Genomic DNA, 22,211 nt, shown 5'->3' with positions numbered 1-22,211 from the left:
CAGTGATAATGATTTTTTTATGTCAATCATTATTTTCAAAGTGTTACAAAGATGAGTTCTCCGCCAGTTGTCTGGCAAATCCTTCTCCTTCTCCCTAGATGAACATATCACAAATGTCTAGAGACTCACATATTACGTCTAGCAAGTGGCTACAGCGCCCTCTACATGCCAGCAACTCACTCTCCACATCACACTCACGCTCGCTCTCACGTTCTGTCCTTGCATACCCTATATACAGGACCAGTCAGGCTATGTACAGCATCTCTCAAGCTCTTGCTCATGCCTTGTGGATGTAGATCTGCCTTGTGACAGGCAGACAAAAACTAAATAACCATTTGTAGCATGAGGGATACAAAATATTATCCCAACAGTTACTATCAAAATAAACATTGACCTTATTACTGTGATTAAGGATGAACTAATTGTTTTCAAGTATTTCCCCCAAAATATAACTGTTGATGAAAATTGCAGGATAACACCATTGTTATAGCCAAAGCTACGGAAACAGACTTAAACATACCAGGTGTGCTGTGCATGAAGCTACCTACTATAAGCCTTGGCAAACAGTAAAAACATTTCATAATTCTTTTTAATATCAGGCCAGCATAAATTATCAATTAGATTATAATCCTTCCAGATTTTTCGATTTCTTATGCTGTCTTCACAGCTCCAAATAATTTCCAAGTAAATTTTGCCAAACTACCATTCCTGTGTTATTGGTCTGTCCATGACAGAAATACTTTGTCTCAATCCTGTTTCAGGAAACATGGATGGTAATCAAATAAATAATATACTCAAGCCTAATTAAACATGACAAAAATGATGTTTTCATGAAGTGTAATGTCAAAGAAACAATCCATTACAGTACAGATAAGAAATCTACAACAAAGCTATTAAAACATAGTAATAAAGATAAAATATTGTCTCATCTGCTTTGTTATCTTCACTTACACAAACTTACAGTTAGTTGATGGTTAAGCCTTTTAAATATCAGTATCTGACAAATGCGTTTTGCACCACCAACAATAGTAAAATAAATCACTCTGCTATTCAACAAAAGATAACAACATGTTCCAAAATTGACAAAGAAACCAGGCCATTGCACTTCCAGAAAATGTCGCCTCTGAAATCCTTTTCAAGATAGATTTCCTTCCAGAGAAACATAATGAAGCATAAGTTATCTCAACTGATATACCATTCAAAACAAATAAGATTACTTGTACAAATACTGGGTCCAATTATATCGGGGCATAAATGTTCAGTCTTCACAGCTCGGATGAATTTCATTTTCAGAAGTAATCAGTGGCTGACCTTAAGATAGTTTAAATGCTTGTAGCTCGAAACATAATATGCCATCAAAGGATACTTGTCTTAGATGTAAACAAGGTCACCACTGACTAATTACCTTATCATTACAAAACAACACGTAAAACAAATTCAAGTCCAATACAAAGCAGATCATAATTTCCAAAGAAACATATCAGTCATGTTGTTTTGACAGTTTAACATCTCCAAGGTATTGATGAGTTGAAGAATAACATCACATTGCTACATTGTTTACACAAACCTCAAACACTTTGGGTGAACAAAGTAATGAAAGCATCAGTGAAGTCAAATAATCAAAACGACTTATGTGTGAGTAACTAGGTACATATTCAAACAATTTCACCGACATAATCAAATAGCACTCTGTATGAAGCATACACCTTTAGGGATGACAACTTCTTGTTTATTGCATCGAGCAACGTTTCAATGTAGATTCTTACACCGCTATCAAGCTAAAAGTCTTTTGATAACATGTGAGAATCTACATCAAAACGTGCTCAATGCAATCAACAAGAAGTTGTCATCCTGAAAGTTGTATCCTTCAATTTTGACTCACCAACTTCTAGAATGCTGATCAAACAATTAGCACTCTATGTTATGCAGTCATCGTTCTAAGCCCTTGTTTCGGCTCAATGCATCAATTTTTCAAATTGTTTTCATGACTTTAAACCATGTCAACTAACAATTCTGTGAACCAACAGAATTCAAAGAGTGAAGTAATCATACCAACAAAGCTGGATATTAACACAGATAGCAACTCATACAAAGAAAAAAACACCTGCAGAATCCATTAGAACTGAAACCCTGACATGAAATATGCACAATGCCAAATAGCACTAACAGTGTTTATCACACAAGAGAAGATTCTAAACAGTAACAATGTAATATACATATGACACACACAATAGGGAAGAATATTACTGAAAACATTTGTAAATAATTAATTTACAAAAAGAACTAAATATTTAAGTAAAGTGTTCACCATGATAAGCAATATTTCAATCTTGTGACAATATACATCATGGTAAAAGCCTCTCAAGTTTTGGGAGTGCCACAACACACAAACGTTAGTGCCCAGCAACCAGTTTGTCTTCATCCCAGAATTTCCGTCTTCTTCATCGGTAAATGCTATTAAAAATATAACACTCATCAGAAATATCTCACATTACTGAACACGGATGTAGAGGAGTAGTTGTTTCTTAGGAAAAAATGTTCCATAGGATATGTTACGCCATTCCACATCAGTACTGGGTTCACGGTTAAGACAAATATATACACTAAATTATATAAGTAATGGTCTGACTATTACTTCTACACATTTATGAACAGTAATACTGAAATGTTAATAAAACATCTTGTTTTACAAATTTTGATTAAATAAGGTGCTGTTTAAAATTCTTCATTGATATGAACATTACATTCTGAAGAAAGTTGAAAGTTACAGATATTTTTGGACATCATAGGCCAGACCATTTTAGTTCCTTGCCCCAGCTGTTGCCAAAGTAGAAACTACAAACTAAACAAAGAAGTCTCTGATTGAAAGCATCTTCATTTCAAACAGAGACCTGGCACTCATGTTTTTCTTTGACATGAAAGCATTTCTTGTTCAATAACATACATGCCGGTCATGAGGACTACTTTCAGAGCCTATGGGGTTTGTACAATGCTTGTATATACTACGTGTATATACTGCTGCCATTATCGCCTTACTTTGAGCTTGTCTTACTTCACTAATTTAAATTGCTTGAATCAAATTTAAACACCAAAGTGTTGTGAAATCTAGACATTGAGAAATTTGTCAGGTCATTTAGTTGTTGCATATTTGTACAAACAGATTTTGATTCTTAATGACTTAACTATTATATCTAAAGTTTATTTTACCACTGCACCTGCAAATGCTATAATAAGATGGCCTGGGAATTGAACCTCTTTAACTATTTGTTATTTACAGACTATTTTTCATAAACACGCATTTGTGAAAATTTCTGCAAGCAATGCTTGTTTAATATTAATGACAGACTTGTTCATGATCACTATGGTATCATTTATTTGTCAACCCCAAACAAAGCAATGAAACACCTGTATGACAACATGCTCTTTTTGGCCTGGGTAATTTGGCATTATTTCATATGGCATTGTCTCTTGGGGGTTGTATACTCCCTAGGGAGCACAGGATGAATGGAGAGAACACAGATCCACTGTCTAATGTAGCGTAAATGTAGCACTTTGAGTTGCTTCAAGGATAGTTTGGCATATCATAAGTGTACCCCATTGTATTATTGTGATTATTTAAAATGGTCTGGCCTTGCCAAAAGTGAATCCATTTTGACATCAAACAGAAGGATTTACCTCCTTACTTGTAAAGGTGATCATTATGTGTAATAGTAAATTATAGGAAATACTCAGATGAATTCTTACAGTCAAGCGCCATAGAATCTATAAGACGTATTTACACCCTACAAAATACAGTTTCACAAAGTTGCTGTTACCAAACTCTCTACTCTTTGATCATCACAGAAAACGGGCATATTGGAAAGATGTTCATATTTACATCCACTACATGTCAAATCCGCAAATCATAAATGTTAATAAATGTTTGTGAAAGTCCTTTATGTAAGACTCACAAAGAAATTGTATTAGTTCAAATGCTTGCATATTTCTTATTCTTTTTCAGACCAGCTGATTACTGTGTTTCACAATAAAAGAAACATGCACAAACAATGTCTCGCAATGTGCACAATATCTGCAGCCCACTGACTGCAGTTGAGACTAGAGTTACTTCCCTTCTTATGTCATTTCTATGTACAGATGAGAATTTACTAGGTACTTTACCACATAAACAGCATGGAAACACTTGGTAAAATCTCTAAATAAGGCAGAAAACACTCAAGCAGCACTACTGTTAACAACATTTCATACTAGAATTCAAATATTCTTCTAGACTGGTTTATGACACACTGCATTATGAATTTTCATTTGATGTTAGTAGACAACTTAAACAAAAGTCTGCTGTATCATATGGAACTCAATTTCAAGGTTGAATGTAATCTAGAAAAATTTCTCAGCAACAAGTGAATACCTTGTTTATTACTGCTAAAACTAAACAATCCAATACCCAAAGAATAATCAGTTTATATCTTCTTTTATGAAAAGAAAAATGAAGAAGTTGGCAAAAGTAAATGTCTGCTCCTGTTCTACTAATCCAAACCTTCATGCTTTATGTATGCATTAAGTCATCATGACCTACCCATCTTAAGATCATCGGTTGAACTAGAAGTGCATAATACATACTTTAAACAATTGAACTGTACACTGAATATAGAATATTTGTATCTGTGGACAATGACAGAACAAAGGCTCTGCTTTTACTGTGGCTAATTTTGGGAATTGTTACCAGGGAGTCCGAGCATTGTTATGGAATTTAATGCTTCTTCTTACTTAGCACAGCTCAATTCAAAGAAATAAAACCCACTTGCACCAGGAGCAACCTGTATCAATGACCTTTTTGCACCTGGAGCAACATTAGTTAATAACTTTGTTGCACCAGACAAAACAGGTTGCACTTGCAGCTCAATCTAAAATCAGACACAATGCTTGTGTTTTGGCATAGATGATTTAGAACATTGTTATTCTGGGTCTAATAAAATCATTTGATCTTACTTAAAATTGCACACCGGTTTGTTATCACTTTTTTCCAGCTGAAAACAGAACAACATTAATATGCACTGGGTGCAATTTGGTATAAATAGATGAGGTTGCAATTTGCAGTCTCAGGCTGCACCGGTGAAAGTTCTAAATACTTAAATGGAGCCCTGTTAAGTGTTAGATTAAAGAATTTCAGTAATCATCTGTTCATGACTTCCTTCTGCTTCAAGCTGATATCTAGTAAGGGCTGCTATTTCCATGCACAATGACCGCTGTTGCCTGGGATCTAAGTGCTGTGCAGAACATCAAATGTTTCTTCAGACTACTCAACCTGAAATCTTTACAATGATCAGTGGGGGTGTAATGGCTGATCATCAACGCATGGCAGCGACAACGAAAGTCAACATCAATACCATGCTACAAGGACACATGCACTGATGGCCAATAAAACATGGGATAAAGAAAGACTTTTCCCCTTCTGTTTTCATCCAAAATATACCTTGCTCATTGGGAAACTTTGCTTCCATTCAGAATAGGTGCATGCATTTTTCATGAGAGGAACCTCAGTTAATTTAAAAATCTGTTGATTCCCTCCATTCAGGATTTATCATGTTAACCCAAAGAAAATTTACATTACACAACTGAAGGGGTGATAGCCAAACTGCTGAACATTACAGCATTGTCCTAAAGTTACTGACTACTGCCAAAATATTGTAAAAGTCACACCTAAAACTACAGCATTATTGCAATAATGTAGCACACAGTTGTGAAAGTTATACATACATTGCAACAGTATTTCAAAATTTTGCAGAATCTGGCAATACTATTGCAATAATCATGCTTAAACTGCAACATTGTCCCATTAATTATTACTGACTATGGCAATACTGTTCCAAGAATCATACCTAAGCTGCAACATTGTCACATTCTTGAAGCTGATTATGGCAATACTACTGCAATAATCATACCTAAACTGCAACATTGTCCCATTTTTGTTGCAGACTATGGCAATACTGTTGCAAGAGTCATATTTAAACTGCAATAGTGTCACCCTAATGTTGTTGATTATGACAATACAGATGCAATAACAACATGATGTTGACAGTCGCCCCTAGTGATCAGTGTCAAATTCATCCACTTCATTATAACAACTCTCCAGTTGCTTTGTTCCCTGAGTTGAGGAATAAGTCAGTTAGAAAACCAAACCACCATTCACACTGCCCCTCAACTGCTCGGAGGATATGAGCCTCACAGATGTTTCCTCTTCCAAAATAGACGTCTTGAAAACTGGTCATTGACATTAAGTTTCTGAGACAGTCACTTTTCTTACTTTTCAGTGTCCAAAACATCCCTGATGAAAAAATCCTTATTAAACATTCCTAATAAAACAGTAATAGTTCATGCTTACAACCATTGACATTAATGACCACAAAATAGAATTCAATCTCAGAAGTATCATTGATAACTTGAAAACAAGAAGAGCTATTTATATCTCTCTGAAATATATGTATTAGAAGACACCATGTGCAGTTCTAAGAGAAATAATCCTGCTGTTTACTGGAGGCAAGTGGTGTCAAATGTTGGATTTACTGACAGTTATTAAAATCAAGTTAGGAGGGCAATAAAATTTTAACAGAAAACATATGGTTAATTTAGACAATAAATAGTCTGTAAATACATATTTTGCCCTTTTCTTAATATCTCTCCTACATGTATCATAATAAAACCATTTAATTAACAGATCAGATGACTCCTTATTTGACTGTATGTAAAATCAACAATTTTCTGACAGGATTCCTTTTCAGTTGATTCAATTCAAGGCAGTAGCACTACAGTTGGTTACACACACATTGCAAGATTCCACTGGGTGGTTCAATGTATTAACTCTTAGAAGGGCTATCATCCAATTACAATCCATGAGATTTCCCCAAACACAAGAATCACAAATCTGTCAAGACTTCCAAAGTTGGTTTTGCATTGATAAAGTTATTTCACACCTGGAAGTTAAGAAAATGCTATTTACCCAATGATAACTTATGTAACATAGAGATAAAATAAGTACATGATCTAGTTTGGGTTGACATTACAAGAAGTTGACGGAAGTTGTCTGAATGGGAACATGACAGAATGGACAGTTCCTGGTCTTGGTGGCACAAGCCTCACACAACACTCGATGACTACACGGGAGAATGGACACGTTCCTTTTGTTGGTCTGACAAACTAAGCACTTTGTTGATGTTTGTTGATAAATTATCTGAAAAGAAACAAGAGAGATAGCATTTCATATGAAAGGAGACAACACCTGAATTCATGTCATGTTATCTATGAGGGCAGTTCTGGCTTCAGTCATCTGTAAATTGGTTTGAAAAGTCACATTTCTATTACAGTTCTGCATACAGACACAAAAGAAACTCATCTACCATTGTGTCACATTTTACAGTTTTCATAAAAATGCCAATCCACTGTTATGTTTCTATTGTCTTCAACATAAAGAAGCAAGAGAAACTATGAAAACACAATGCCATTTAAACTGAGAAGAGAAACTAGAGGAAATGCATGTTGAGGTGTATTTTGGACAACTTTATTTAAATAAGCATTGTTTAAAGAAAGAAAACAAACTTCCAAACATGCACATAGGTGGATCTAGAGGTGGGGTGCACGGGTGCACCCCCCAGCCCCTGTCCTGAAAGTTTACTAAATGACCATTGACACCCTCATGAAAATTAAGTATGCACTTTCTCAAGAATGTGCACCCCACTCCCTTTCTCAAAAAGCTGTATCCCCCCCTGCATGCACTGTATAAACGTATCCTTTCCAACAGTAAAATTATGGCCAGGTTGATCACCAAAATTGAGGAAAATATTCATTTCTGCCAAAAACTGGATACACAGGTTTCTGAAAACTTCACACTGAAGCCTGAGATCTAAGACTTTAACGCAGTCTTAGATATCCAGTGTGTTAACCAAGAGAGTGAGTGAACATTCTTCCACACCAGGCAACTACAGCAATAACTTTCACAAAGTGACAACTGCCTGTAAATACCTGAGTCAGGGCCAAGCCTAGAGCAAGAACAACTTCCTGTCTCCACCCATAATCAGTCATCTCTTAGAACAAGCGTTGGGTGTCTGGGGCCTATTGTGACCCAGCTTTCACTGTCTTTCTGGGGATCAGTGAGGTAACCTGGTGGTTAAAGCATTCGCCGTCACACACGAAGACCCAGTTTCAATTCCCCACATGGGTTCAATGTGTGAAGCCCATTTCTGGTGTACCCCCAGTGATATTGCTGGAATATTGCTAAAAGCAGCATAAAACCATACACACTCACTCCTGTGTTTCTGTTATCGTAAAAATACATTCTACAGCTGACTCACCTCATCTACCCGTTCTAAATCCACATGTAAGGTCTGTCGTATGTGTCGTAACGCTGGCAGAGACAAGTTTTCTAGATCTGTTATTCTGTGTAACGTTCGTAAGTAGGGTCCCCCATTCAGACTCTCCAGCTCTTGCTTCAACCTCTGAACCTGAGTCAAAGACTGCATGATGAAAAGAAAACAAAGAACACTGAAGTCCTGAAACAAACATAACATTGAAGTTGCCCTAAGAAACAAGAGAAGACGGCATCAGCTGTCACAATGATGTTATTACATGCTATGTAAAATACTTGTCCAAACGTTCATTTTATTGGTCAGTGATATTTTCAATCTTACTGTTCATTCAAATAAAGAATGCCTTTAACAAATTAATACATAAAACTTTGTCACAATAAAGTTTACAAACAGATGGTGATTCAGTGCAGTTTGAATGATTTTGATGGTGTGGACATCTTTGATTTTTGGATATAGCAGGTGTTTGAACTGATATTTTTTACTCGTTTTCATGCAACAGGAAACATTTATCATGTATTACACAGAACCCACAGCTATATCTTTCATAGAGTATGTATTTAAACTCTAAAACTTAAATATAAATAACTGGCCATGTAAACTGATTTTGCCTAGTTTTTTTAACTGGCCACTTGTAGGCACATTATTAAAGACATAAAGTATCTACCTCGTGGGCATGAGTGTGCCGCAGTGGATATATTGCTGATAGATAAATAGCAGTGTATGAAATAAAGCCCGTCAGACCGCCCAAGACGGGCTAGATTTCTGATGGACAGTCTAAATTTACAGCTAGCCACCCCGATGGTCTGGTAAAATTTTTCGCTAACATGTTCCATACATCCGAGTAAATTCACCATATCTTAAAATCTAATCTCTGAAAATGGCTGTTTTGAACAGACTGTCAGACAGTAAATGCATGTCTCAGGTTGATTAAGTTATTCATTATAACTAAAAATTTAGCTATGTTATTTGGATTGTCTGGTCTGGTGAAATCCATTTTGGGCTGGTAACATTTTGAAGTCACCAGCCCTGATGTCTGGCTGGGTTTTTGGCTTATCTCATACACTGTAGATAGATAATTAAAAGTTTAATAGGTCTTCGGGCAACAGGGCCCATTTACACCGTGCCCATCACAAAGGTTTGCTAAGATTCTTAACTTTTATAAAGTTGTGATATATTGCTGACTGCGCCAAAACTATTACCATTGTCTCACCTACACTGCATCATTAATGCAATAATGTTGTTGAATGTTGCAAAACTATTGTGAGAGTCACACCTACACTGCAACAGTATTTCACAGTCAGAGATACTACAGCCACAGTGTATCATGTACGTTGCTTATACACCAATCATAACAGCATGAGAAACAATCTCCATGCTCCGAAATGAGGCCAGGTCACACACAGTAACCATACATCATCCAAATCAAGTCTTTAAAGCATGCAGAACACTTCTGCCCTTAAACCCTCACAAATGAGGTGTCTACATGTAAGCGCATCAGGCTACAAGTAACTACTCCAGAGAAGTGAAGAACGCAGTCTAACCTCATCCCTCTGTTTCACAGCCTGTATTTTGTCTTCATCAGCACCCTTGGCTTTCTTCATGGACTCCTCAGCCTCCTTCTTCCATGCATCGCATGCCTACAACGAGCAAAGTTTGCAGGGTGCCGAGCAGGTGATGGAGCAGGGTGGCACCACACATGAAGCAAAACCACAGCCACTTACAGCAGGGGCATGCCTGACACACCACACCACTCTCGCTCATCATGTAGCCTAGCAACTCATTATACAACTTTCAACTTCTTCAAGTCCAAAATGCAATGAACCCAAGACTTTGGCATGTTTCAGTTGTAGGGAGTCAGAGACTGAGTAAGGATTTACACTTCAATTAGCATATTTCAGCAATATGAGCCAAATTGTGACACCAGAAATTGGTTTCACATACTGTGCCCATTTGATGAATTGAAATGAGCCAACCCTTCAACCAATATACCCGACACATAATTACATACAAGCTGAATGGACAGCCAGCCTAACTTGGTGAGATTGTGAATTTGTTAAAACCCTGTTGGATCCCTAATTAGTGCTATGACAGTTATATTGCAACCTTCACAGTGATATTAGTCTTTGAATAGAAAACATCTTATTATGAATGTTTATTGTGTATTTTACTTAGAGGCAAATGACAAATCAGTGACCTGCATGTTTCTGTTGACTCCTTTATTTCTTCCCCTGTCAATATCAGTGGCCATGGTGGCCAACTGATTCCCATTCAAGCAGTAAACACACTCTATCCTACACTGGTATCATGTCCCCAATAAGATCTAATGAACACTTTGTCTAACCAAACAACCACTGATTATGTTGAGCTGCACACAGGAAAGATGCCATCCACTTACACATTTAGCTTGTGTGTACACTCCTTCCCAGTCCGCCAACTTGGCCTTTGTGACGATCAGTTCTTCTCGGAGTCGCTGTATTTCCGAGTTCTGTGTACACGTGAGAGAGGATGACGACAACATCGGCGACTGTGGACCTGTGCTACGTGGAGACATTGAGTTGACATCGCTGAAGGATGCACTGGACAACTTCACCGTGTTAGAGTAATTAAGGAACGGAGAAGACGACTGAAGGAGAAGAATAAAAAAATCTAATTGTAACAGAAGATTCCCGTATGTTCATCCCATTAATTGTTAGACTCTTGTAAAAATCTAGGTGTTAGAAAATTCAAGTAAATGAGAAGGTAAATGTGATTTGCCATGATTAGCAATATTCCAGCCCTATCATGGAATCATCAAAGTTATCCAAGCTGATCAAAGCAAACCAGAGGTTGATTGATTGTATCAACATGAAGCATTAAGTACAGAGGCCCTCTTTCAACATCCCTGTTCTGTTAAAACAACTATATCAGGCCTAAGTTGAAGAAGATTCATGATTTTTTTCTTAAAGATGGCAACCTCAAATCTTGATGCCTTCCAACCTCTTCTTAGTGAGACATATCCAAATGATATATCATCTGAATCCATCAAGCAAAGTTGATAATGCAAAAAGCTTATTGACAACCATGATGACAGTGCAAGAATATAAGCTCTCTGAGCTTACATGGATTAGAAAAACACAACTCTGAACAAAAGAATTATTTTACCCCTTTCTGCCGGCCAAAAAACTTAAAGTTTGGAGTCTTTTTTACCACCAGTGTGAACCTCAGTCTTTAATACATCTTCAATATCAGCTTAATGCTGTCATGTCTACAGTGTAGCTTCCTGGATTACCTGTTGTCTGCCTTGCTCTGTGACGTGGTCATGCTTCTGAACCTGCAGAGGCATCATGGAGTGGGGGAAGCTCCCAAAGGGGGAGGGTGGAGACTGAGACAAGCTTCCCACACTGCCCCGCTGCTGGATCGTGCTGGGAGGGATCCCTATTGGCCCTGAAGTCGTGCCTAGCAGGCTTGACGCCGATAGTCCTGCACTCAAAGAGCTGCTCACTGAATTTGTGTCATTATCGCGGTCTAATTCCTTGTCTAAGTTGTTAATGTCAAAGTCATCAAGGCTGATATCGTCTAATGCTTTCCCTGAAAATGAGACATCATGATATCAACATATACACATTAAATACTACTCCACTCTTTAAATGTATCATCAAATATGTCATTCTATTTGACACAATATAACAATGAGCTTAGTAGGTCATTAATATAACAATGAGCTTAGTAGGTCATTAATATAACAATGAGCTTAGTAGGTCATTAATATAACAATGAGCTTAGGAGGTCATTAAAGTTTTGCATGTGTAACAATGAGCTTAGGGAGGTCATCCATGTTCTTTATCCATGTTCTTCAACGAGTGAGTGAGTGAGTGAGTTTAGTTTTAAGTTGCTTTCAATCATATCACGACTGGGGACACCAGAAATGGGCATCAGATTTTGTACCCATGTGGGGAATTGAACCCAGGTCACGATTTCACCATTAGGCTACCCCACTGTTCTTCAATGGACCCATGAAGATCCAGGTTCGAATTGACCTTCATGCTTGTCGTAAGAGGTGACTAACAGGATCATGTGGTCAGGCTCGCTGACTTGGTTGACACATGTCATCGTCATCCCAATTGTGTATATCGATGCTCATGCTGTTGATCACTGGATTGTCTGGTCCAGATTCGACTTTCTACAGACCGGCGCCATATAGCTGGAATATTGCTGAGTGCGGCATAAAACTAACCTCACTCACTCAATGACAATGAGCTAGAGTGTTTTCCAACAAGATACATATTTCATGGAGGGTAGGTCATATTGTTTTAACAGAAACTTCAAAATATATAGTGTTCCAATACTAAATAGCATAAAGCAACAAAATAGCTCCTGTTTAATATACAAATTTCATGAAGATATTCAAGACAATACCTGAATACACTTTCAATATCCAAAGTCAACTTGAGGTGGGAAATAACAAAATATTGCTAAGTGAGTTTAGTTTTATGCAACAATATGGTGGTCGTCTGTAAATACTTGAGTTTGGACCAGACAATCCAGTGTTCAACAGCATGAGCATCGATCTACGCAATTGGGATATGTGTCAACCAAGTCAGTGAGCCTGACCACCCGATCCCATTAGTCGCCTGTTACGACAAGTATGGATTGCTGAAGATCAATTCTAACCCGGATCTTCCTGGGTCAGATCAGAAGTGAAGAAAGTTTCCCATTCATCTGAGTAGCACAAGATAATTACCTATAACAGACTCCACTGTATCTCCAGGAGGATAGAATGCAGGAGCCAGAGGGGACATGGTGGAGCCTGTTGCCAGTGTACGTGACTGAAGATGTGACATGACATTCGGAAAGGCACTCTGTGGTACACCGCTGCCACCCATGTTACCACCGTGGTTGGTGGTGTTGGTGTTGAGGTTGTGGATGAGGATGAGGTTCTGTTTTCTCTTCTCCCTTTCTCCAATGTCCAGCGATGAGTCATTCTCTATTGCTTGGAGCTGCAGGCGTAATTTGGTCTACAATAGAAAAGCATTCATATACACAATGGAGAAAGTTTCAATCCTGTTGCACAGCAATACAATAAATCTACCCAGTTATTATGAATTAGATTTGTACTCACTGAAACAAATTCTGTTTCAATGACCCAAAACAAGTTTGTTTGATCAATCTCATATCCCTTTGCTGACAAAAATCCCATAAATTAGCTTAGAATGATGTTTCTAATTTAATTCATCAGTGAGTTGCTAGAAATCTGCCACTAGTTACATAAACTGTCAACAGACAGTTTTGGAAATGATCAGCTGTTTTGGCTGTCACCTGTCATTATCAAAGGGAGATAAGCCCTATCTTTAACCCTTCCAAGTTTGCATTGTGTTTTATTATTCAAATCATCTAGTTATAATTTCCAACAGTGCATTCAAAATTAGATCAGATCTTATGTGAATTGAAGAAGATTTTCGTTGAACATGACTACAAAGGTTTCCAATGGCTACGAAAACCCAAACAAATGGAGACCAGATGCTGTTTACCAGGCTACCATCAAGCCAGACATGCACAAGCAGGGAATATGTAGCAAACTGTAAGTAAGGAGAAACCAAACCACACCCATCCCTTTCCATGTTTGTAATAATAAGACTTTCATTGCTTATGGATAACATACACTGAGAAAATGTCTGGACATTAAAATCCCTCGGTCATGGTGATACTGATTAGCATAACTAGTGAAATATATCAGTGTCACAAATAAGAAGATATAGCAAATAGTTTTGGTACTGGGTTGCTGAGAGAATGTTTCCCAGCCCCTAGAGAATAGAAAAATAGAACTCCAACTGATGCCTAGATTGACTCAACTGTAGCCTGAAAATAGGAATAGCTTTTTGGTTTTTCATTTTTGTTTCATAGACAGGTTCCCAAGAAGCTAAAAGCATGTTGAGACTCAGTGCATACCAAGGTAATGATACCTGTCATACAGGGGTACACTTACAGGAGTTCAATTGTTTTTGAAATAGTCATTTCCAGTTTTTGGTAATTGACACTATAAGGCATTAATTATTTAAAGACGATGAAAAGTTTCAGATCATGTTTTTGTTATAAAGAATATATTAACTTAATCACGCAAAATCAAACTTAGTTGTGGCTACTTATATAGTTGTAGTCGACAGGTATTAAGACCAAAATGTGAATTAAAAAGGCTTAAACTCTCAGTTTTACTTTACTTTTACTTCCTACTCAGCAATATTCCAGCAGGGAACACTAACAGTAAGTTCACAAATAGACCAATTTGTGGAATCAACCAGTCTTAATCAATAGAAGCCAACCCCTGACCCATTGGCCCACTCTACTGATACTGAGGTGGTTATTCTAATGGGTTAATGGAGCCACATAAAATATACTCCAGGTATAAGACAACATTCAGGATGACTACACTGTCCCCAATCTCCTTGCTACATGTTATGATTGTCACTACGAATAAACATTATTGTGAAACAAGGATCGCGAACTGTACCTGTAAGTCCTCCCGTTCAGACCCCGGTGCCTTGGGGTGGTACATCGGTCCTGACATGTCAGAACCAATACTGCTAGACATGCTGCCTGACCACCCTTTTCCAATGGGATCAGACAGTGGGCTGCTATTGTGATTTCTCCTACTCCCTATATAACTGTTACTCTGCAAGCAGGAGCGGAGCACGATCACAGGGTTAGTTGAAAAATCCTGAACATGTCAAGTGTCTAAGCCAGAGGAAGTGTGCCTTTATGTATAACAGTATATTAACACAATGCAGATACTTGTCTACAGTCTTATTTGGTTGTCCAGCATATTCTATCATGATACTGTAGTTTAACAGGTCCACTGATAACCCTTATGTTTAGTCTGGTTTGATGGACAACTCAGAAAAAGACGCGTACTCAATCTACAGAGTCCTTTCACAGTTGAAACAGGCAGCAGTATCATCAGGCCTAATTTTATTCCTGCACTCTCAAATACTACTAAACCTTTCTCATTAAAGGACTTCCTGTATTTTTATGCTCAGGAAAACATCATTTCCAAGTAAAAGATTATATTTTTGGTTTATGATTCAATAAAACAGATGAAGGACTTCCCCAAATTACACATGGAGCAATCACCAATGTACTGTTCAAGAGGCATTGGTTACAGATTTACAGGTCACTTGTGAATGCCTGTGCAGAGATAGTGATGGTAGAGAAGGATATGAAAACATCACTCCTCAAACAACAATATCCTGCAATGAGTCCAGGGTATTTGTCCTCATAAATATAATGCACTGGGTAATTGAAGATGGTCTACAGTAGCGACGGGTAGTGTGCATATTATACTATCAAAAACAAAGAAGAAAAATGTACCTTCTGTGAAATCATTTTTTCAACCATTACAAAGTGTTATTGTCACTGTGTATGCCTTATACACCTGACTGTTTATAAGTGAATTGACGAAGGCAACATATGTAACACTGTGTTCAGTAAGCGCTCCTAAATGTTTAGAAAACAGATGTCTGATCCTAATCCTCATCAAGGTCACACGCTGAGAAATCGTTTGTATTCTGCATTTTGTTCAATCATTATGTAGATTTCAGGAACCTTTTCCTGTTAACAAGGCAACATATAGCTTTAGGCTTAATTCGACTTTCATTTAAAATTATTTGCCTTCCAGATGCCTGACAATAACCGTTCAATATATGCTTGCTTTCACACATTTCCCCTGGCGTCAACAAATGACATTTTCAAGGCTTCAGTGGAATCTTCATCAACAGGAATGATACACAAGGAATGATAACCATTTTGGAAGCGGCACATGTGCTTGCCTTTGTTAATAATACATGATAAATACTGCATATTATACTTTTTACTGTCTACTATTAATATCAGAAGATTCCACCTTTACAAAAATCAAATCAAACAACAAAATATATGACATGAAGAAGCAATGAATTCCATCACAAATATTCAACGCCAGTTGAGAAATTATCTCCATGTTTAACTCATTTCAGATGCACAAAACAACCCAAAATATATCAATTTAATTTACTTAAGAGTCTATGCAGCCATGCATGATATAAACACAAAATTGCTAAAATGCAAAAAAAGTAGGAAACACTTAAACTGGTGCACACAGGAACAGAATGCAGGGATGCAAAACAAAGTAACCATGGCAACATGGCACCATTATTACAACAACTAAATGAGACACAGAGCTCAACAAAAGCCGCAGATGAGCTGATCACAACTTCATCAGTGAACTCATTTGAACAATGTCAACTAAACCCAGAAGGAACTCGAACACATTTATACTTACATGATTTGATGATATGCTATTAGCTCTTTCTTTTCCTATAGGGTTAGGTAATTTTCCTTGGAACATAGATTTACCATTCTGCTCCTGATGAAGAAGTGTCTGTACAAATAAAGAGACTTCACATAATGGCAGTGACAAAAACACAGCATCAACAGTAGTCTGAAGTACATGAACCTCAAAAGAACAAAGCAAAATGGGCATTATTTTCTGTAAGACATTAACTTAATTACAGGGGATAAATATCAATTACGTGCAGTAAACGCATACATTTATGAAAACATAATATAGCTATCTGTTTTATCCATAACAAAACTCTTTACATCTAAGAGAAATAGGAAATGCCCACACAACAATTAATTTGAATTATTTTCACTTTTAGATTTGCCTTATAAAAAATAGGTCACCTCTATTTTAAAGCTATTTTCTTCTGCAGTATTTTTGTCACCGTTCTTGTTGCTATTGCTTGGAGGCGTGTCAGGTAACACATTGGATAGGAACGCAGCTAGAGAATTTTCAGAGGCTGGAGTCATATCACGATCTGTTGTCATCTCATCTGTAGCATGGAAAATAGTCTCACCAACACTTCACAAGACATGAGTAATAGCGTCATGGAAACAAACAATTCACAAGTTTCCACTTTCAATAGATAAAAAACAGCGTGAGTGAGTGATTGCAACTGCTAGTATACAACTGAGATGTTGCAGGTAATTGTTTGTAATTTGTCCTTGTTTGAAGCTGCACTCAGCAATGTTCCAGCTATATGGCGTCCGTCTGTAAATAATCCGAGTTGGAGCAGATAATCCAGTGATTAACAGCATGAGCATCGATCTACATAATTGGGCGACGATAACATGTATCAAACTTGTGAGCGAGTCTGATCACCCAATCCCGTTAGTTGCCTCTTACGACAAGCATGGGTTGCTGATGACCAATTCTAACCTAGATTTTCTCGGGTATATTCCAAATAAAGCCTGTATCAACAGCACCTCAACAATGTCAACAACAACCAACTATGTGTACAGTGTACGATCACACGAAATATTGCAGATCAAAGTTAATAAGGCAAGAGTAAACTTGAACACCATAAACACATTGCCAAATTAAATAGAAATAAAAATCTGGCCGAACATATAAAGGATATAAGCCATAAAATGGGACTCAAGAAATCGCCCGACTGTCCGCAAGGGCGATGAAGGAGAGAGTGACAAGAGCATGGTAATGTGCTGGTCACGTGGGACACAGTGGCGGGAGAGGTAAAGGGAGGCAACCTGAATGGGTGAGTGATTTTATGTTTGCTTCAGGGAGCAAAGTTTCCACGTACTGTTTCGGAGGAAAAGGGAGATCAGGATAAGGAAAAATTATCATTTTGAGGTGAGATAATTAATTGTTGCCTAACAAGGCAGTAATATGCTAGCAAATTGCTGCTGATACCCTATGCAGTGGAGAAAGATGATATCATATAATAAACTACTCCTTACTTTCAACGTGAGCAAATGCACAGAAAGGTCCTCTTGGGCAATAACCAGTTTGGACCATGTCATTGCATTTGGTGGACTTGTAAATCTGAAAACACAAAACAAGACCATTCAGCACCATAGCTATGAAGCTTTGAGTACACACTCTCACATAAAGTATACATCTACAATGTTCACTCATCATCTTATCTGTATCTTATTCTTGCTGCTCACAGAAATATAGTTATGAAGAAACCTGAGAAAATCAAATCATTTTTAACATTTGAAATGACAAGTCATTTTAAAATACAAGAAGTTACCACTTTGTCAGACCTTTTCAAGTGTTATTCAATATTTGACTTGCTATTCATCAAGCATGTTCTCAAGTATACAGACCATTCAGCTTTACATAATCATTGATGATAAAAATATCTATTAGTTGTTAAAGGATCCAGATACTTGATTGTCTAGATGCTTTTTTTGTAAAATCCATAAAGGCTGAAAAGCCAGTCATGGTTGAAGTCAGAATGTGGCCCATGACACAAATTTAGAACTAAGGCTATCAGAACAATCTATCTAAGCATGTTTAGCGATGTTTCACCTTGCAACGAGCTGTTTCAAATCTAGCAATGCCTTCTGGGTCATGATGACAAACAACTAGCTGGGTGACATGTTGTAACCACTCAATCTTTATGCATACAGCCTGCAAGTCTTGCGAGGTGCTACTTCCGTTACTAAGCTGGTTCCAACCCCCTCTGCGGGGGCCAACTTGCAACATGCGAGATGGGGCCCACCTTACTTCCGGGACCAGATTTCCCGTGTCAAGTGTACATTCAAGAATATAGTTCTGGTTCCAAATTGCATGACCGCCAAATATGACTTCACTAGACCAGACCAAGTGTACAACGATGCTTGGCTATCACAGCTGTTGACAGTCGTAATAATTGATTAATCTGGGGATGGTTAGATCAGAAATTTGTTATTCCTGCAAGGATCATCAGTTCCTTGCTGGCAACTGACAACCAAAGGACCATTCAAAAAGGTATGAAACGTTGCTTGTCACTGGAAGTACTAAGGTCTCGCGAAGTGCCATGACCTATTTACGGGCCCTATTGTCTCATCCTACTGGTTCGAGGGTAGTGACTAACTAAGAGGTTGGTGTTACCTCAGGATGAAACTGTTGTTCTGTTCTAGTGTGGCAGTACGCACACCCATCTCCACTCTCGCACAGTGCTGGGTCCCCCCACTCATCTCCATGCTTCACGTTAGGACATGGTGTTGATCTGCAATGTGGAGGATTAATACCAGGGATGTAATCACACAATGAGTGAATGAATCTTGTTTTATACCATAGGAAACATGATCCATGCAGGTAAATGTCTAATCAGCGTTAAAACACACATAAGCATTTTTTTCTGAAACAGCACAAATAATATCTCCATTTATATTTGGCGTCCTGACTTAGATTTCATGTTTACTTTATGTACTTATTGCTGAACTCATTTTTTAATATGCTATATCATGAATATAAGCAATAAGGTAATAACTCTGGGGTAAACAGACCAAATCTCATATATCAATATTTTCAATGAACAGTCAAAATGTCCTTGAACACTATTGCATGGAGTCAAGACAGACAGGCGAGTACTGAAGTAAGGTAACACAGTCAGATAGAACAGCCAATCACTGTGGTCCAATCTGGGATAGAGTACACACCAGCTCATAACATTCATAACAACACTTCTATAAACTGTCAGGGTGTTATACATGTCATAACATACTCATGAATGTAGGCCATGACCCATAGTTTAGGGAGGCATTCGCAAGGACGTTGTAGTAGGTGACATACACAACTCAAAACATATCACTTCCCAGCAGTTATACCCCTTTGAAACTACTGAGTGCAACCCGCTAAAATATGACAATAAACCACAGTTTCGGTGCTTGTGTCAACTACAGTACTCTGACATATGAAATAAATAAATTCATAATAAATACACATATCATTTTGGCCATAACAGATGTCATCTGAACATATTACTCCTGAAACAAAGTGAACATCAGTGAATGAGTGAGTTTAGTTTTACGCTGCACTCAGAAATATTCCAGCTATATGGCGGCGGTCTGTAGAGAATCAAGTCTAGACCAGACAATCCAGTGATCAACATCATGCGCATCGATCTATGCAATTGGGATATGATGTGTCAACCAAGTCAGTGAGACTGACCACCTGATCCCATTAATCGCCTCTTATGACAATCATGGTTTACTGAAGACCAATTCAGGGATCTTCCTGGGTACGACCATTTCTTGAAAGCCCAATAAATCATCATCTTTATCAATATCAAAGTGTTCACTACTCAAACTCCCAAAGTATTTATGCATTCATTACATACATGGGTTAACACTTACCTGTATTTCACAGATTTGGGACTTCGTCTTCGATCTCTGGAGTTATGAAACTGTGGACATGCATAGCCTTGTCTACATAATCTAGGAGGTCGTTTACACTGTTCTGTTTTGTAATTTGATAAAACATAATTTGTATCTGCAAGAAAAAATATAATGATAAGTGTTGAAAATTAAGTGACCATGATGCTAAATTGGTTATAGATCACATTCATGCTGCTTAGACTTGTACGATTTGTAACAATAACTGTAATATTAACAAAGATTCACACCATTATACAACATGTCTAGTGCCTGTTCTTAAGGTGACTTGTCAAAATGCAAAACATGTTTGATTCAACTAACCTGAAATTTCCCATGCAATCATTTCCAACTGAGTTTGCTGTCAGTATTTGGATGTTAAAAACATGTAGCCATAATTGCTACAAATACTGTTTTCTTTTTAAAGCATTTAATCAATTTCTGATTTTGTATGTACATGTATATGTCTTGGAATGGTATATCAAGCTGCATTAGCCATGCACATCTTGTCAGCCATACTTTGTTTAATTTTCTTTCACATCAAGTAATCTTTATTTACTTTCAAATGTCACAGGCATGGACAGTTTCTCCATGTCTGCCATCTTTACCGGCAAACAAGGATAAGTTGGACCGGTGCAGAGAATGTGTTTACGAGAAGTAGGTGGTGCACAGCAATGAGCAAACCTATTTGGTTTGTGAAAGGTAGAGCAGATGTAGGCTAATGGACGTGCATTGCATGATGATGAAATTGATTCTGTGTGTAGCTGCACACGCCTTTCTCATAAGACTCTCACGTTGGTGTAGCAAGTTACACTACACTTGATAGCGGACAACCTGGCGCCCCTTCGCTAACAATGGCAAGTGCCAGTGGGCGGCACTCATACATGCTAATACGAGGTCAATTGTCAGGTCGGTGCTCAACTTATCCTTGTTTGCCAGTAGAATTAGTTCCACAGTTATTGTAATTGTTTACATGCAGTTTTTGCATATTTAAGGTTAGCTTTCTGCTGTGCAAACTTGTAAAACTAAAAGTAGTTTACCATGATAAGTAAAGTAGGTCAGTCATAGCATATCAGAGATTTGTAAACTCAACACACTGCACATGATGAAACAGAATCCTTGCAGTGTTGCATGGAGCTATCAAAATGCTATTACTAACACAGAGCAGTTATATGCATTCAATTGCAATTGGAATTTATGACTATCGAGAAAACAATGCTGGAAATGTCATTCTTGCTATTTCATTTTCATGTCTACAACACAAATACTTTTTAAGCTAGTCATTTGGTGACCTGTGAATTTTTATAGTAGACAAACTGAAACTTAGGTCACATTGGCAACTGTTTAGTCACACCTTTGCGGATTGCTTGTATATTTCTATATAACACCACCATGATCTCTAATTATTAGGGATGTAATGATACATAAGTTCCATGAATCGAAATGTATCATGATACCCATGTCACGATTCGATATGTATCATGATACCTATTTTCGCGGCATTATTGCATAAATTTAGTTACATTTTGAACATTTATATTTCATAGTTTATAATTGTCCATGAAAACATCAACATTTTTTATTCTCAGAGATAAAGAAGTTCAAATTATCCATCTTTGTGCATGAAAAATAGTCATTTATAACTCTCACAACATAAAAAAATTGATACAATTGCAAAAT

The 22,211-nt window shown here is 37.5% G+C and overlaps 1 protein-coding gene across 5 annotated transcripts in view; it reads right to left on the bottom strand.

Annotated features, from left to right (window-relative positions):
* The window catches only part of LOC124289356 (putative E3 ubiquitin-protein ligase UNKL), a 28,611-nt gene continuing 6,400 nt past the window's right edge, over positions 1 to 22,211 (bottom strand). The window contains exons 4-16 of one of the 5 annotated variants that reach the window (XR_006901676.1): positions 20,514 to 20,649; positions 19,267 to 19,384; positions 18,126 to 18,210; positions 17,052 to 17,200; positions 16,648 to 16,746; positions 14,842 to 15,003; positions 13,078 to 13,351; positions 11,626 to 11,924; positions 10,753 to 10,980; positions 9,899 to 9,994; positions 8,343 to 8,504; positions 5,940 to 7,225; positions 1 to 5,876 (exon numbers count right to left, since the gene is read on the bottom strand). Coding sequence is in view for 4 of the 5 variants with exons in the window: in XM_046725968.1 (XP_046581924.1) it covers positions 7,055 to 7,225; positions 8,343 to 8,504; positions 9,899 to 9,994; positions 10,753 to 10,980; positions 11,626 to 11,924; positions 13,078 to 13,351; positions 14,842 to 15,003; positions 16,648 to 16,746; positions 17,052 to 17,200; positions 18,126 to 18,210; positions 19,267 to 19,384; positions 20,514 to 20,649 (1,979 nt within the window). In the remaining variant the exon portion in view is untranslated. Of the gene's footprint in view, positions 7,226 to 8,342; positions 8,505 to 9,898; positions 9,995 to 10,752; positions 10,981 to 11,625; positions 11,925 to 13,077; positions 13,352 to 14,841; positions 15,004 to 16,647; positions 16,747 to 17,051; positions 17,201 to 18,125; positions 18,211 to 19,266; positions 19,385 to 20,513; positions 20,650 to 22,211 lie in introns of all 5 variants that reach the window. The other 4 variants (XM_046725968.1, XM_046725969.1, XM_046725970.1 and 1 more) reach the window with 4 other exon arrangements.

This window comes from Haliotis rubra, unplaced genomic scaffold (genome assembly GCF_003918875.1).
Source record: "Haliotis rubra isolate DU_JTF1 unplaced genomic scaffold, ASM391887v1 Scf44, whole genome shotgun sequence".
Lineage (NCBI taxonomy): Eukaryota > Metazoa > Mollusca > Gastropoda > Lepetellida > Haliotidae > Haliotis > Haliotis rubra.
The sequence above is the reverse complement of the archived record's forward strand: the minus strand, read 5'-3'. Positions and strand labels throughout refer to the sequence as shown.